The sequence below is a fragment of the Henckelia pumila genome, chromosome 1 (assembly GCF_033568475.1).
Source record: "Henckelia pumila isolate YLH828 chromosome 1, ASM3356847v2, whole genome shotgun sequence".
NCBI lineage: Eukaryota > Viridiplantae > Streptophyta > Magnoliopsida > Lamiales > Gesneriaceae > Henckelia > Henckelia pumila.
In genome coordinates, this window is record NC_133120.1 from 146,593,740 (window position 1) to 146,605,443 (window position 11,704).

Below are 11,704 nucleotides of genomic sequence, written 5' to 3' on the forward strand. Positions count from 1 at the left end.
CTTGTCATCACCTGCAAATCATTGCAAATGTGAGATCCACATCCGGTATCCAATACCCAAGAAGAAGTATTAAGCGAAACATTTATTTCAATGTAAAACATACCCTTTGCAGTTCACAACTGTTCGAGGTATTCCTTGCAGTTACGTTTCCAATGACCGGGTTTCTTGCAGTAATGGCAAACGTTTTCATCTTTTATCCCAATTGAAGCCTTGGCCTTTCCCTTCTTATTTGGTACAATCTTCTTGGGCGGGGCAGAACGTTTCTTACCCTTTTCACTTGGTCATTTCTTAGAGTTAGAAGAGGAGCCAACCAAGAGTACCGGTTTATCCTTCTTTAGTGTGGCTTCATATGTGACAAGCATATTGACCATCTCTTCAAGGGTGGCCTCTATCTTGTTCATATTGAAGTTCATCACAAAACCATCAAACGATGAAGGAAGTGATAGAAACAACAAGTCCGCGCTAAGTTCATGCTCTAAAGTCAAGTCGAGTGTTACCAACTTTTCAATGAGCCCAATCATGCGCACCCCATGCTCACGGACCGAAGTCCCATCTCGCATGCGGCTCGTCATGAGCTCTCTGACGGTGGCATACCTCTCCGACCTTGACTGAGCTCCAAAGAGTTCCTTGAGGTTCTTGTGAATGTCAGCAGCATTCACGGTATCCTCGAATCTCCTTTGAAGCTCATCAGACATCGAAGCCTGCATGTAGCATTTGGCCTTGATATCATGGTCCCACCATAAATCAAGTTTGGCCAACTCTTCCAGACTTGTATTAGCCGGGGCTTCCTTCGGAGGCGGCTTCTCTAACACGTAGAAAGCTTTTTCCAAAGTAAGAATAATTTTCAACTTACGAAACCATTCCGTATAGTTTGCGCCAGTCAATTTGTTTTGTTCGAGAATTGAAAACAGTGGATTGCGAGAAGTCATAGTATACTGAAAAGGAAACAGACAATAATCAATGATTGTTTAATTAATTTACTAAGACATAAAATATGACGAATTTTAATTTTATGAATTACACTCCCACTATTTTAACGATTTCACTACCCTCTAGTGAAAACGGAAAACTGTTTTCCTTAGTGAGAACATGGAGTCCAATTGACAAATCATGATCCCGAATAATATCAGCCAACCATAATTTTCAAAAGGTAGAGCCCATTTACTTCCAAAGTAACCCCCATGTTTTTACCTCATGTCCAATAAGGGCCCAATAATATGACGCCGTTTATTGTGACATGTCAAGATAACCCATCAATATTAAGTTGTGATGGACGGTCGCCATGTGGATCCCCAATAATATGAGCCAATCCCATGGGAGTTCCACCCAACTTACAACATGTGTCGATCCAATGTACAGCTTTTCGACGAATGGGCCCCTCCAATAATATGAGCCGGACCGTATCCGCGGGTAGCATCTCATACATTGATCGTTGATGGAAGGTAGGAATATTTAAACAATATTTAAATTCATTTTTTTATTAATCTTGATATCAATTTTAAATCATATTTAAAATGAGGGATTTTTAATTTTGAAAATTTGTCTCATCATGCAATTTATGTATTCTTGCGGGATTCATACAATTTAGTCTAAACATGCATACATCAATAATATCATATATTATTTAAGGATGATTGATCTCATTAACTAATCGACCCATGGTTGCCAATCACGAGTCTAAATCCAATCCTAGGTGATATGCAAGTATGCAATGCAATCCTATTACATTGTACTTTCAATTTACATTTCTTCGGTCTTCATTGTCTGTTGGGCCCACCATTTCTTCAAATCTTTGTCTCCCACTAAGTCTAATAAATTTACAATAAATTTCGATGACAAATATGGGATACATTTTTAGGGGTGGGAACGGGCCATAAATCAGGCCCACTTTTATTACATATGACAATCATATTGGTCTATAAACCAAGCCCATTAATAAACACCAACAACAATAAGACAAATGTAAATCACCTAATATACACCTAAAACATTGGTCATGGCAATCGATCATCCTTTATCCATTAATTAATTCAATAATTAAATAATTGGATAAACATGCATAAGCATCATAATTTAAAAGATAAAATCATATTTTATCTTATCCATCCATAAGATCATATCTTATCATCAATTGTACCACAATAATTAATTTTATAAAATTTAATTTAACGGATAAAATTTATAAATTTTCCAAAAATTCAAATTTATCCAAAAATCAATTTTAAAATTTTCGGACTCGAACAATTCGATCCGATGCCTCGTGAACCAATCAAAAACAATTTTCGATCGGATCAAAAACTAGAATTTCAAAAAATTAAAATTTTAATCAAAAATTAAAAATAATTTTTTTGGGCTGCCCGGGAAGCCCGCACCCCAAAAAGGGGCCCGGGCTGGGCAGCCCGTCGTTGCCCCTTGGGCAGCGATCAAATTGCTGCCCATGGGCAGCGCCGTGCGCTTCCATCTGGGCGCTGCCCGATTTGCCCATTAAAATTCAATTTTAAATTTTCGTTTTGTTTCAAAAACCGAGGCTTAAAAATTTTGTACAATCGATTAATTTAATCGTTTGATCTGAGCAACCTGGCTCTGATACCACTGTTGGAAAACGGTGTTCAGATCAATTAAGAATTGCTACTCGGTGTAGCGGAAGTTTAAAATTTTATTTTATTATATGGAACGATTCCATATATGGGTATCAAAACTTTTACGATTAAATTTGTTCAAGTAAAAATAAAACACAGTTAAATTTTTACCTCGTCAAGCAAAGGCTTGATTGTGGACTCCAACAGAATTTAATCTGCTCTTCTTGTAAATCCCGAGAACCGATGACAGTCACGATCTAACTCCAAAATTAGGTCCACGAATGAAAAACAGAAACCCTCTGATTGACTGCACTAGAAATCAATCAGAAGTTTTACGTAGAGAATAAACTGATATGATATGTTAATTCGATTTGTAATTTTTCGCAAAAATCACAGTCCGAATTTTCTCAAAAAGGACAGAGGAATTTTCGAAAAATCCTCTTGAATAGTATAGAGTGAATTCGAAAATTGCAGTATTCAATGTGTGTAATTTTCGAACCTAACACCTCTATTTATAGATAATTTCTAGTTATAATTGTATCAGGACTCTAACTCCTTAAAGCCCACAATCCATAACTTAAGCCCAACAAGCCAAGCCTGTTGTTATAGAAATAATATAAAATTCATCGTGACTCCGATTGATAAACTGATTTTACCAATGTGCACAGAAACCATTTCTGCATCTTTTAGAGTCAAGATAATTTTTCTGAATCCGAATTCAGTGATTTCCAAAAATGCTCATCCTTATGTCATTTTAGGAAATCCCACTCCCTTTAGTTAAGAAGTCCAACTTCTCTTTCATTAAATTTAACTCTTTAAATTTAACTATCTCTACGGGGTTTTAGTAATCCATTACTTGTGTAACCCTCAATGGTTCAGGAATACAGCTAGCCGTGGGCTCACAACTCCTTGTGACTCGGAACAACAATTTCCGACTTACCCATCGAATCATGGTAAGTGCGCCTAGCAACATCGCCCCATGATTCCCTAGGTATTACTGATAGTGCCTGCAAGAACCAGTAGATTTTGGTTAGCGTACAGTACGGTCCCTTCAACCAAATATCCCGATCGAATCAACAACCATTGGTGCATCGAGAGTCGTTTGAGATTCGATAACTATGCATAACATCTTGGAGATCTATTAGTGACATCGCATGTGTTACTAGGAACACCAAGTAACCTAAAACACATCATGTACTCTGGCCAGATATTCGTCACACTAATATCTCCTCAGATCGCATAGGATATCCACACTCGCAAGTATGTGGTGAATCCTTAACAACAAAGCATCAACTCCTATATGTGTCGTAACTGTACCCAATCCCGACACCTGATGACCCCAATAGAGTCGGTAAACGAGTCAAAGTACAGTACTAGCATATAGAGTCTCAATGATGTTTCAAGTAATAAGGACTAATGGTGTACAACCAAAACCGCGGACTTTATCCACTCGATAAGTGATAACCACTTGGAAAGTCCGAATAGGGTAGTTCGATCATTCATCATATGAATATCCATTTGCATGCTTTGAACATCTCTATGTTCCATACCAATGAAACGTGGTACTCGACATCGCAAATGCTAGTCTCAATCTCGAGCGATCCTTATCCTTATTTGCGGACGGCTCAATTGACTAGGAACAGTTTAGAATATACAGTGACTATAAGATGTGTTTCATGATAGTCATCCCCATGTGCTACCACATCTCACATACACTATAGTATATTCAAGGTCTTTATCAAAACAACAATAGTATATCATAATATAACAATATGAAGAAAGATAAAGTCAATGCCATTATAAAAGTGTAAATTATATTAAACAAAAGATTGTTTTACATAGAGTCATAAAAGTCCTTAGCCACAAGTTGGCTAACCGGGCACCCACTCTTTCATATTGTTGGTTTAGTATTTTCTTAAGTTTTCCGCAGTTATATCTGATTATTGTTGCTTAAGTTTAATTGCATGCTTAATTCTCTGTTAGTAAGTGATTTTGGGGCGGGTCACTACACAACAAGTGCGAGTTTTGGATTAATCGAGTGGTGTTTCTTGGTCATATCATTTCTCTAGATGGTGTCTCGGTGGATCTGGGTAATATAGAAGTTATTCTAACTGGTCGCGTTCAGCGACAACATCTAAATTCGTAGTTTCTTGGGCTTCGCAGTGTACTATCGACAGTTCATCGAAAAATTCTCACAGATTGCTAGACCGTTGATGCAGTTGACGAGGAAATATGTTCTTTTTGTCTGCACTCTATCTTCCTTATAACCAAGAGAATAATTTTGATTGTATGGCCAGATTGTACATTCAAGAGATTGTACGACTACATGGGGTACCACTGAGTATAGTCAGTGACAGACATCCGAGGTTCACCTCACGGTTTTGGGGTAGCTTTCAGCGAGCCTTGGGCAATACCTTGAGTTTGAGTACAGAATATCATCCTAAGACCGACGGTCAGTCAGAGAAGACTATTCGAACTTTAGAGGATATGCTGAGGGCTTTAATGATGGATTTTGGTTTATCCTAGCGGGATCAGTTTTCGATTATAAAGTTTTCTTATAATAGCTATCATCTCAATATTGGCATGACATTGTTTGAGGATCTCTATGGTCGTCGTTTTCTAACACCCTTGTTCTGGGATTAAGTATGGGAACGACAGGTTGAGGGACCAGAGTTGATTCAGCAGATTGTTGATAAAGTCAAACTGATCAAGAGAAGAGTCAGAACCACACATGACAGACATTCGAGTTACTCCAACACCAAGCGCAGACGTCTGCATTTTGAGCTAGGAGAGCATGTGTTCTTGTGAGTTTCACCTTTCTGGAAGGTGATGAGATTGGGTGTCAAGGGAAAGTTAACGCCGAGATTCCTTGGTCCGTTTGAGATCCTTGAGAAATTTGAGATGTGTCTTATCGTTTGGCATGACTTCCGTATCTCTTCAGCATTCACAATGTGTTCCACGTATCTCTACTCCGTCAGTATGTGGAATATGAGTCGCATGTACTACATCAGACGAAGTTCAGTTAGAGCCCGGATTTTCATACGTGGAGAGACCACTTAGGATTATCGACAGGAAAAATAAGGTTCTTCGGAACAAGAGAATTCCCCTAGTCATGTTTCAGTGGAAGCATCGAGGCATTGAGGAGGCGACTTGGGAGTTAGAGAGTCGTATGTAATCTGAGCATCCTAAGTTGTTTTAATTGTACTTTCCTTTGAGCAGTTCAGTTGTATTTGTAAACTTCAGTTGTGTAATAAAGTTTGTCTTCAGTGAATTCAATTTTTTTACCCTAGTCCAGATTTCGAGGACGAAATCTGTTAAGGTTGGATAATTTAGTAGCCCAATTTCCTATTTAAGTTAGTTAATTGTCTAAACATGTTTAATTGGTCAAAACATGGTTAAGAAATTTTCATTTTGGATTATAGAGTTGAAAATCGGATTTAAAACGGTAAAAAATGGTCAAAGGGCTTCAAGAATCTATGCAGTTCTGAAGCTCCGAAGTGCACTTCGGAAGCTCCAAGCAGCAGTTCGGAAGCACCGAACATGATCGGATGGCAATGTACAAGATCAGAGGCACCGAGCAGTTCGGACGTTCCTAAATGTAGATCGAAAAAGCCCGATCATCTTTGGATAATAAAATATGGGCTTTCTGATTGGTGATTTGACTCGATTGAGTTTGGAAGGTCCGAACTCTGCAGGCATGGTGGGTTGTCCGATTGGGAGATCGAAAGTACTGAAGTGCATTTGGAAGCTCCGAACTAGGGATATGAAGTTCCGAACTTCGCCTATAAATAAAGGGTCGAGACAGCCATTTTCCTATATCATTCCAAACATTTCTCTCTCGGTTCTGGCCAGCTTTTAAGGGTTTTTAAGCATCGGTTCGAGGGCCCGTAGATAGCGAGGCGCTATCGGTTTGGGGCCATCGCCATCAAAAGGCTGACGATGGACGCATATATAAATATAGACTATGATCAGCTTCAGTGAGTAGTTATTAGTCTAGTTAAGGCTTTTAGTACGCAATGAATGATATGGTTATTACTTGCTTTTAGGATTGGATTTGTGTACCCGATTTGCTAGGTTGCTTGAGTAGAGGTACAGACGTACTATCCGAGATATCCGGATTGAGTATGTATGTTCTATGTTTCCATGTGTATATGGCATGATTTATTTGAATATATTATGTCACGATTATTATGATGCATACATTATCATGTTGAGCCTGTACCTTGATATAACCTGTAGTGGGATCGCTCAACCACGAGTTCTTGAGTTGATGGTTAGACCCGTTGGTTGCGGGATCAGGTTACCGATATCCACATTTTTATTCTGGTGCGTGAGTCACCTCCTGATGCAACGGTCCAGTGTGCTACATACCATGACGCCACTTGATTGATTAAGAGCTTTATCGTGATAGGTTTTTGGTACCCGTACATTTGCATTAACATTCATAAAATGTTTATACTCATACTTTCGTACTGGGCGTTGTCATCGCTCACTTCTTCGGTTTTGTCTTCGAAACCCCATTCCACGGGACTTAGGTTAGACGGACCCAGAGATAGCGATCGCTGAGGTTGCAGCAGTTTTGTGGGTCGTGTTTGTTTCCAGTATTAGGTTTCTATTGAAGGTATTTTTTGTACCGTTTCGATGGGGTTGTATAAACTATGTCCACCTTTGATTTTAGGGTCGGTTGTATACCGTCATTTTTTTGTTGTAAGACTTTATTTCATCTATTTATTGATTATTGTGTTTTTAAGACTTAACTGTATGTTTAAGAATGTTTAGTATGTGATCCGGAGCGAGTCACTACATAATACTTTTAAATATATATATTTACTAAAATAGGTTTTTATGATTTTTTATTAAATAAAAATTTAATGTATTTGCAATTTTGAGAAGGGAGCGGTTTTGTTTTATAAAAAAAATACAGCAAGATGCCAAAATTAATTACTCTAAACTCTTCAAATTTAATAACAACCAGTGTCATTTGCACGCATATATAAATTATTGTGAATAATAATATAGACAATATAGATGATAAATTTATAATAATATTATAATTTTTTTTATTAAATCAAATATGGTAAAACTAGTTTTGAATGAACAAAAAACGATGGATTTAAAAAAATGGATCCGAAATCATGAGATGATTTGCTTTCAAAGTTTGATTCGATTTTGTTTGATTTCTTGACTCCCAAAATTTCAGGACTCGGAAAATGGGAAACTGGCCCACTTTGTTAGCTTTCGAAAAAGCCCATATAATCAAGAATTCGGTTTCGACGTTATTTCTCCCTATACCCGAACACTCTCATCCTTGATCCCTTGCCGCGCAGGTTTTCCATGTCTCTCTATTTACGTGTTTCTTTCTAGTTTTGATTTTGATGATGATATAGAATAGATTTGTGATTTTTGTATTCGCTTCTGGTTTAGTCAAAATTTGCTTTGCAGTGAATTTATCGATGGTCTCGGTTAATACTTCTCACCGAACATCTAATGACTGTTCTGCTTATTTTTCCTTTTGTTTTTGGGGGGACTGGGATGAGTTTTTATTTTTTTTCTTTTTTCTCTAGAATTTTAGTTTATTTTTAGATGTATATAACTATATATTGTATGGAGGAGCTATTTGGGTCAAAACAGCAATCGGAACTTCCCTCTGTAAATGTATTTGCCAATAGATCAAGGGGTTTTTCTCTTAACTAGCCTAGAATCCTAATTAAGAAAATTGGTAGGAAACTTTTATCAATGATTCCCCAATTAATCTTCTCCCAGTGGGAGGGGTTTTGACATAACATAGGCTTTCTTTGGTTACTCCTTTCTGTTCTTACTTTCAAGATGCTAATTGGTCCAGAGCTTACCAATTGTATCAATATAAACTTTGAAAGATGGAAGGTCCGAGACCTTGCTCATCCGGTCACCAAGTGGTGAAGAAGAGACAACGAGAGGAAGCATCACACGAGGAAATCCATGCCGAGCTCGTTAGTCAGAAACCCAAGGTTTCCTTTATTCTTGACAATTCTGCCATAAAAAAAGCATTCATTAAGAAGGTATGTCAATATTACTTTATATTTCTTCTATCTAACACATATCAAGGCTCAAAGCATATGTAACTTCAAAAGTGCTTGGAATTTTCTGTATTACTAAGAAATGGGTAGTGGCAAATGGGATCGATGATGAAGCAGCTCTTCGACGGCAGAACAAAAATCCCGATGAGTACATGTCTCAGACAGTGCATGTGGTTTGTCTCTATCAACTCCTATTTAGTATTGCCAGTAACATACGCGGAAGTTCCTGATGAGTAGTAATGTAGTATGTTTGAAGATGCCAATACCTTTAAATGATTTAGCATGCTACTAAACAATCAATATCATAACAAGTTTCAAAGATGCAAATGTCTTTGAACGATTTAGACCTAATGCTTATCAATCAATACCGTAACAGTTTGAATGCGGGACTGCAAGTACAACTTCATTATATAGACACTGCACTTTCATCTACTTGAAAGAGATTAAATTGTCGACTTAGATACGATTTCTTGGCAAAAATAGAGTGGTGTGATGTGTCGGTCTAACTGTTAAGTGTAAGCTAAAGTAATAGGTGTCCTCTTAACTAGTGAGGTGCATGCTGATGTCTACAATCTGTCGAGTGAAATTAGCCTGCAATAGAAAGGCGCTTCTGTTTTCTGACTGATGGTGTAGCTATCATGAATTCTTATTGTCAACTTGTACATCTGTGTGTCAAAGGCTCAAAGCTCTAGTGCTTACTGCTGAGGTAATTATATGACTTTTTACTATCAATTCTTGTTGATGATGCTATATTTTCTTTTTCCTATCTGCATATAAATTCATATTTGGACTCGACTTTACTTATCTGCTAATATATATCTCATGCCATGTGGAAAAATGAACTACTGGAAAAATAACTATATTGGAATTATGATTGATTGGCTTCAAACTTGATATACAGGTGCTAAAAGCAATATTGGATAGCCCACTTAATAAGTATGGATTGGTAGGGGCTATTTTTGTGAAAATTGCAGATGGATCGCTGTTTGAGGTTAAACCTCATGTTCGTATTCCGAGAACTTTGGCCCGCTTCAGTGGTCTCATGTGTAAGCCAATTAAGTAAATATATTCTGACAAAAACCAAGACCTGTTTTTTTTAATCTTGCTCTCTAGTCTACTTATTATGTAATCCTCTAAAATAGGTGAACTGCATTTCTTCTTTCCCTTCCACTTTTGGGATAATTAGTTCTTACTCTTGCTTTGTGGAATTGATGCAGTGGAGTTGCTGGAAAAGTCTCGTATACGCACGAGTGACACACATGAAACATTGATGCATGTTGTCGTGGAACCTGTGACACGACATTTGCCAGCCAATTCACGGATTATAGGTAATATACCGATTCATTTGTTTTACTCGTTTCAATTATGCACAAGTTATCTCTCTGAAAATTTCTTGCAATTTTGATTCTAGGCATTTCAAAGCGTTCTCCCAAGTTAGTAGATGTGGCAGACTTTGTCAATGCTTCAAGGGATGATACACATCTAGTGTTTGTGGTATATTGTTTTCAGAAACTGTTTCAACATTGAGACACCTGCCATTTATATAACTGTTGATCGACAGTTTCTACTTCCGTGTTTAGATTGGAATGTCGACAAGCGGGGAAATCAATCGGCCACATACCGATGATGTTATATCAGGTAAACCATATCATCTCTCTTTATATGGCTGCATCACTTGAAAAATTTATTCGGCAATAACCATGTAACTCCTCGATACGAGAAGTTAAGTGAATCTACCAAAACAAGATTTTGTCAGACATGATCCTTTTTCTGTCTTCAGTTACAGATTATCCGGTGGACGCAACAACTTGCATCGATCTGATTTGCGGTGCATGTGAAGAAAAATGGAACTGCTTTTGACATTTTTCTTACTTATTATTGTTCCTTGAATTACAATCAGTATTGTACTTGGTTTTTATTAGTGATCAAAGTTTTCTTTTCTGCGACACCAAGTATCTTGACATAAACCACAAGAGATCACCCTTTTATTAAAGTTAAAATCCGCTTGAAAATACTAAAGAGGATGAATAACAAGGAAATGTTTGCAAGATTTAAAAATAAGTAATTATGAATTTTTTTTTTACCATAAGTATATTTCAAAGAATTGGTCTTTATTTAGTAACACGTGCGTTACACGTGAGCCGCAAACAAGTGTAAGTAATTTATTTCTTGTAAGGTTACAAACAGTTGTTATTAACTTATGTATCAATTCAAAAGAACTTATGTATAAATTATTAAAGTAAATAATGGGTCAATTACATTTATTATCTTTCAAAGTATTATATCAATTATTTTCGAAATCTTCGAAGACTGAGAAACTATATTAACTAAAATTTGTTTAAATTAAAATTTTAACTTACTGTTAGTGTTAAAAAATAATAATAAATTCAATTTTTTTTTGTATTAAAATATTGGTTTAAAAAAAATATGTGAATCAAACATACAATATACTAAATATTCTATTTTTTTTCGGTTTTAAACTTATTCATTGTGTGATAATAATATTTTGATATCATATTTTGATATCATATTTATTTTTAATGCCTCGAAAGTTGAATTATATTCTTTTAAAACTACTTAGCAACGGAAAAATCTTCTTACTTATAAATGTTTCAATGGTAATCAATGGTTGTGCGTCTTCTCTTATTCCCACAGTTAACATCAAAACTTGAAGATGAGAGAATGCTCTGTATATCTTGTGAACAAAATTTATTTGATCATATCATCTCATATATTGTTCCAGTACCTTATTTGGAAGTCCATATTTTACTATTAATATGACACCATATTTGGATGTCCATAGTTTAAATAATATATCTTTGAACATAAAATTTGATATTTTCATTGAGACAATGTTAATAAGAGTCGTGACAACCTGACTCTTTGCAGCATTAAAGATGAACTGTTACTACAAATATATGAGTTTTGGATTGTGATTAGTTTTGATTCTCCTGGTATGTTTCGTTTTGTCAAAGATCGCTTGGGATATTATGGTAGTTGTTAGATAGTTTTACTAAGATCAAATTAATTTATTGCTATTATAAGTTCTCATAATTTAGGTAACCATTT

General features: G+C 36.3%; 1 protein-coding gene across 2 annotated transcripts; it reads left to right on the forward strand.

The window, feature by feature from the left end:
• The first annotated feature begins 7,768 nt into the window (after positions 1–7,768).
• LOC140892525 (uncharacterized) lies at positions 7,769–10,583 on the forward strand. 2 transcript variants are annotated; one of them, XM_073301453.1, is made up of 8 exons: positions 7,769–7,906; positions 8,456–8,617; positions 8,716–8,808; positions 9,537–9,681; positions 9,853–9,963; positions 10,047–10,129; positions 10,216–10,273; positions 10,416–10,583. In XM_073301453.1, exons 2-8 carry the CDS (start codon positions 8,456–8,458, stop codon positions 10,493–10,495), a joined length of 732 nt encoding a protein of 243 aa, XP_073157554.1. In that variant the 5' UTR covers positions 7,769–7,906; the 3' UTR covers positions 10,496–10,583. The 2 variants fall into 2 exon arrangements, with proteins under 2 accessions (XP_073157554.1, XP_073157550.1); XM_073301449.1 differs by having other exon boundaries at positions 7,771–7,906; positions 8,422–8,617.
• Positions 10,584–11,704: the final 1,121 nt, after the last annotated feature.

Coding starts and splice junctions, on each gene's coding strand:
- LOC140892525 (XM_073301453.1), top strand. CDS start 8,456: ATGGAAGGTCCGAGACCTTGCTCATCCGGTCACCAAGTGGTGAAGAAG. Junction 10,130..10,215: donor ATACACATCTAGTGTTTGTG/GTATATTGTTTT, acceptor TTCCGTGTTTAG/ATTGGAATGTCGACAAGCGG. Junction 10,274..10,415: donor TACCGATGATGTTATATCAG/GTAAACCATATC, acceptor TTCTGTCTTCAG/TTACAGATTATCCGGTGGAC.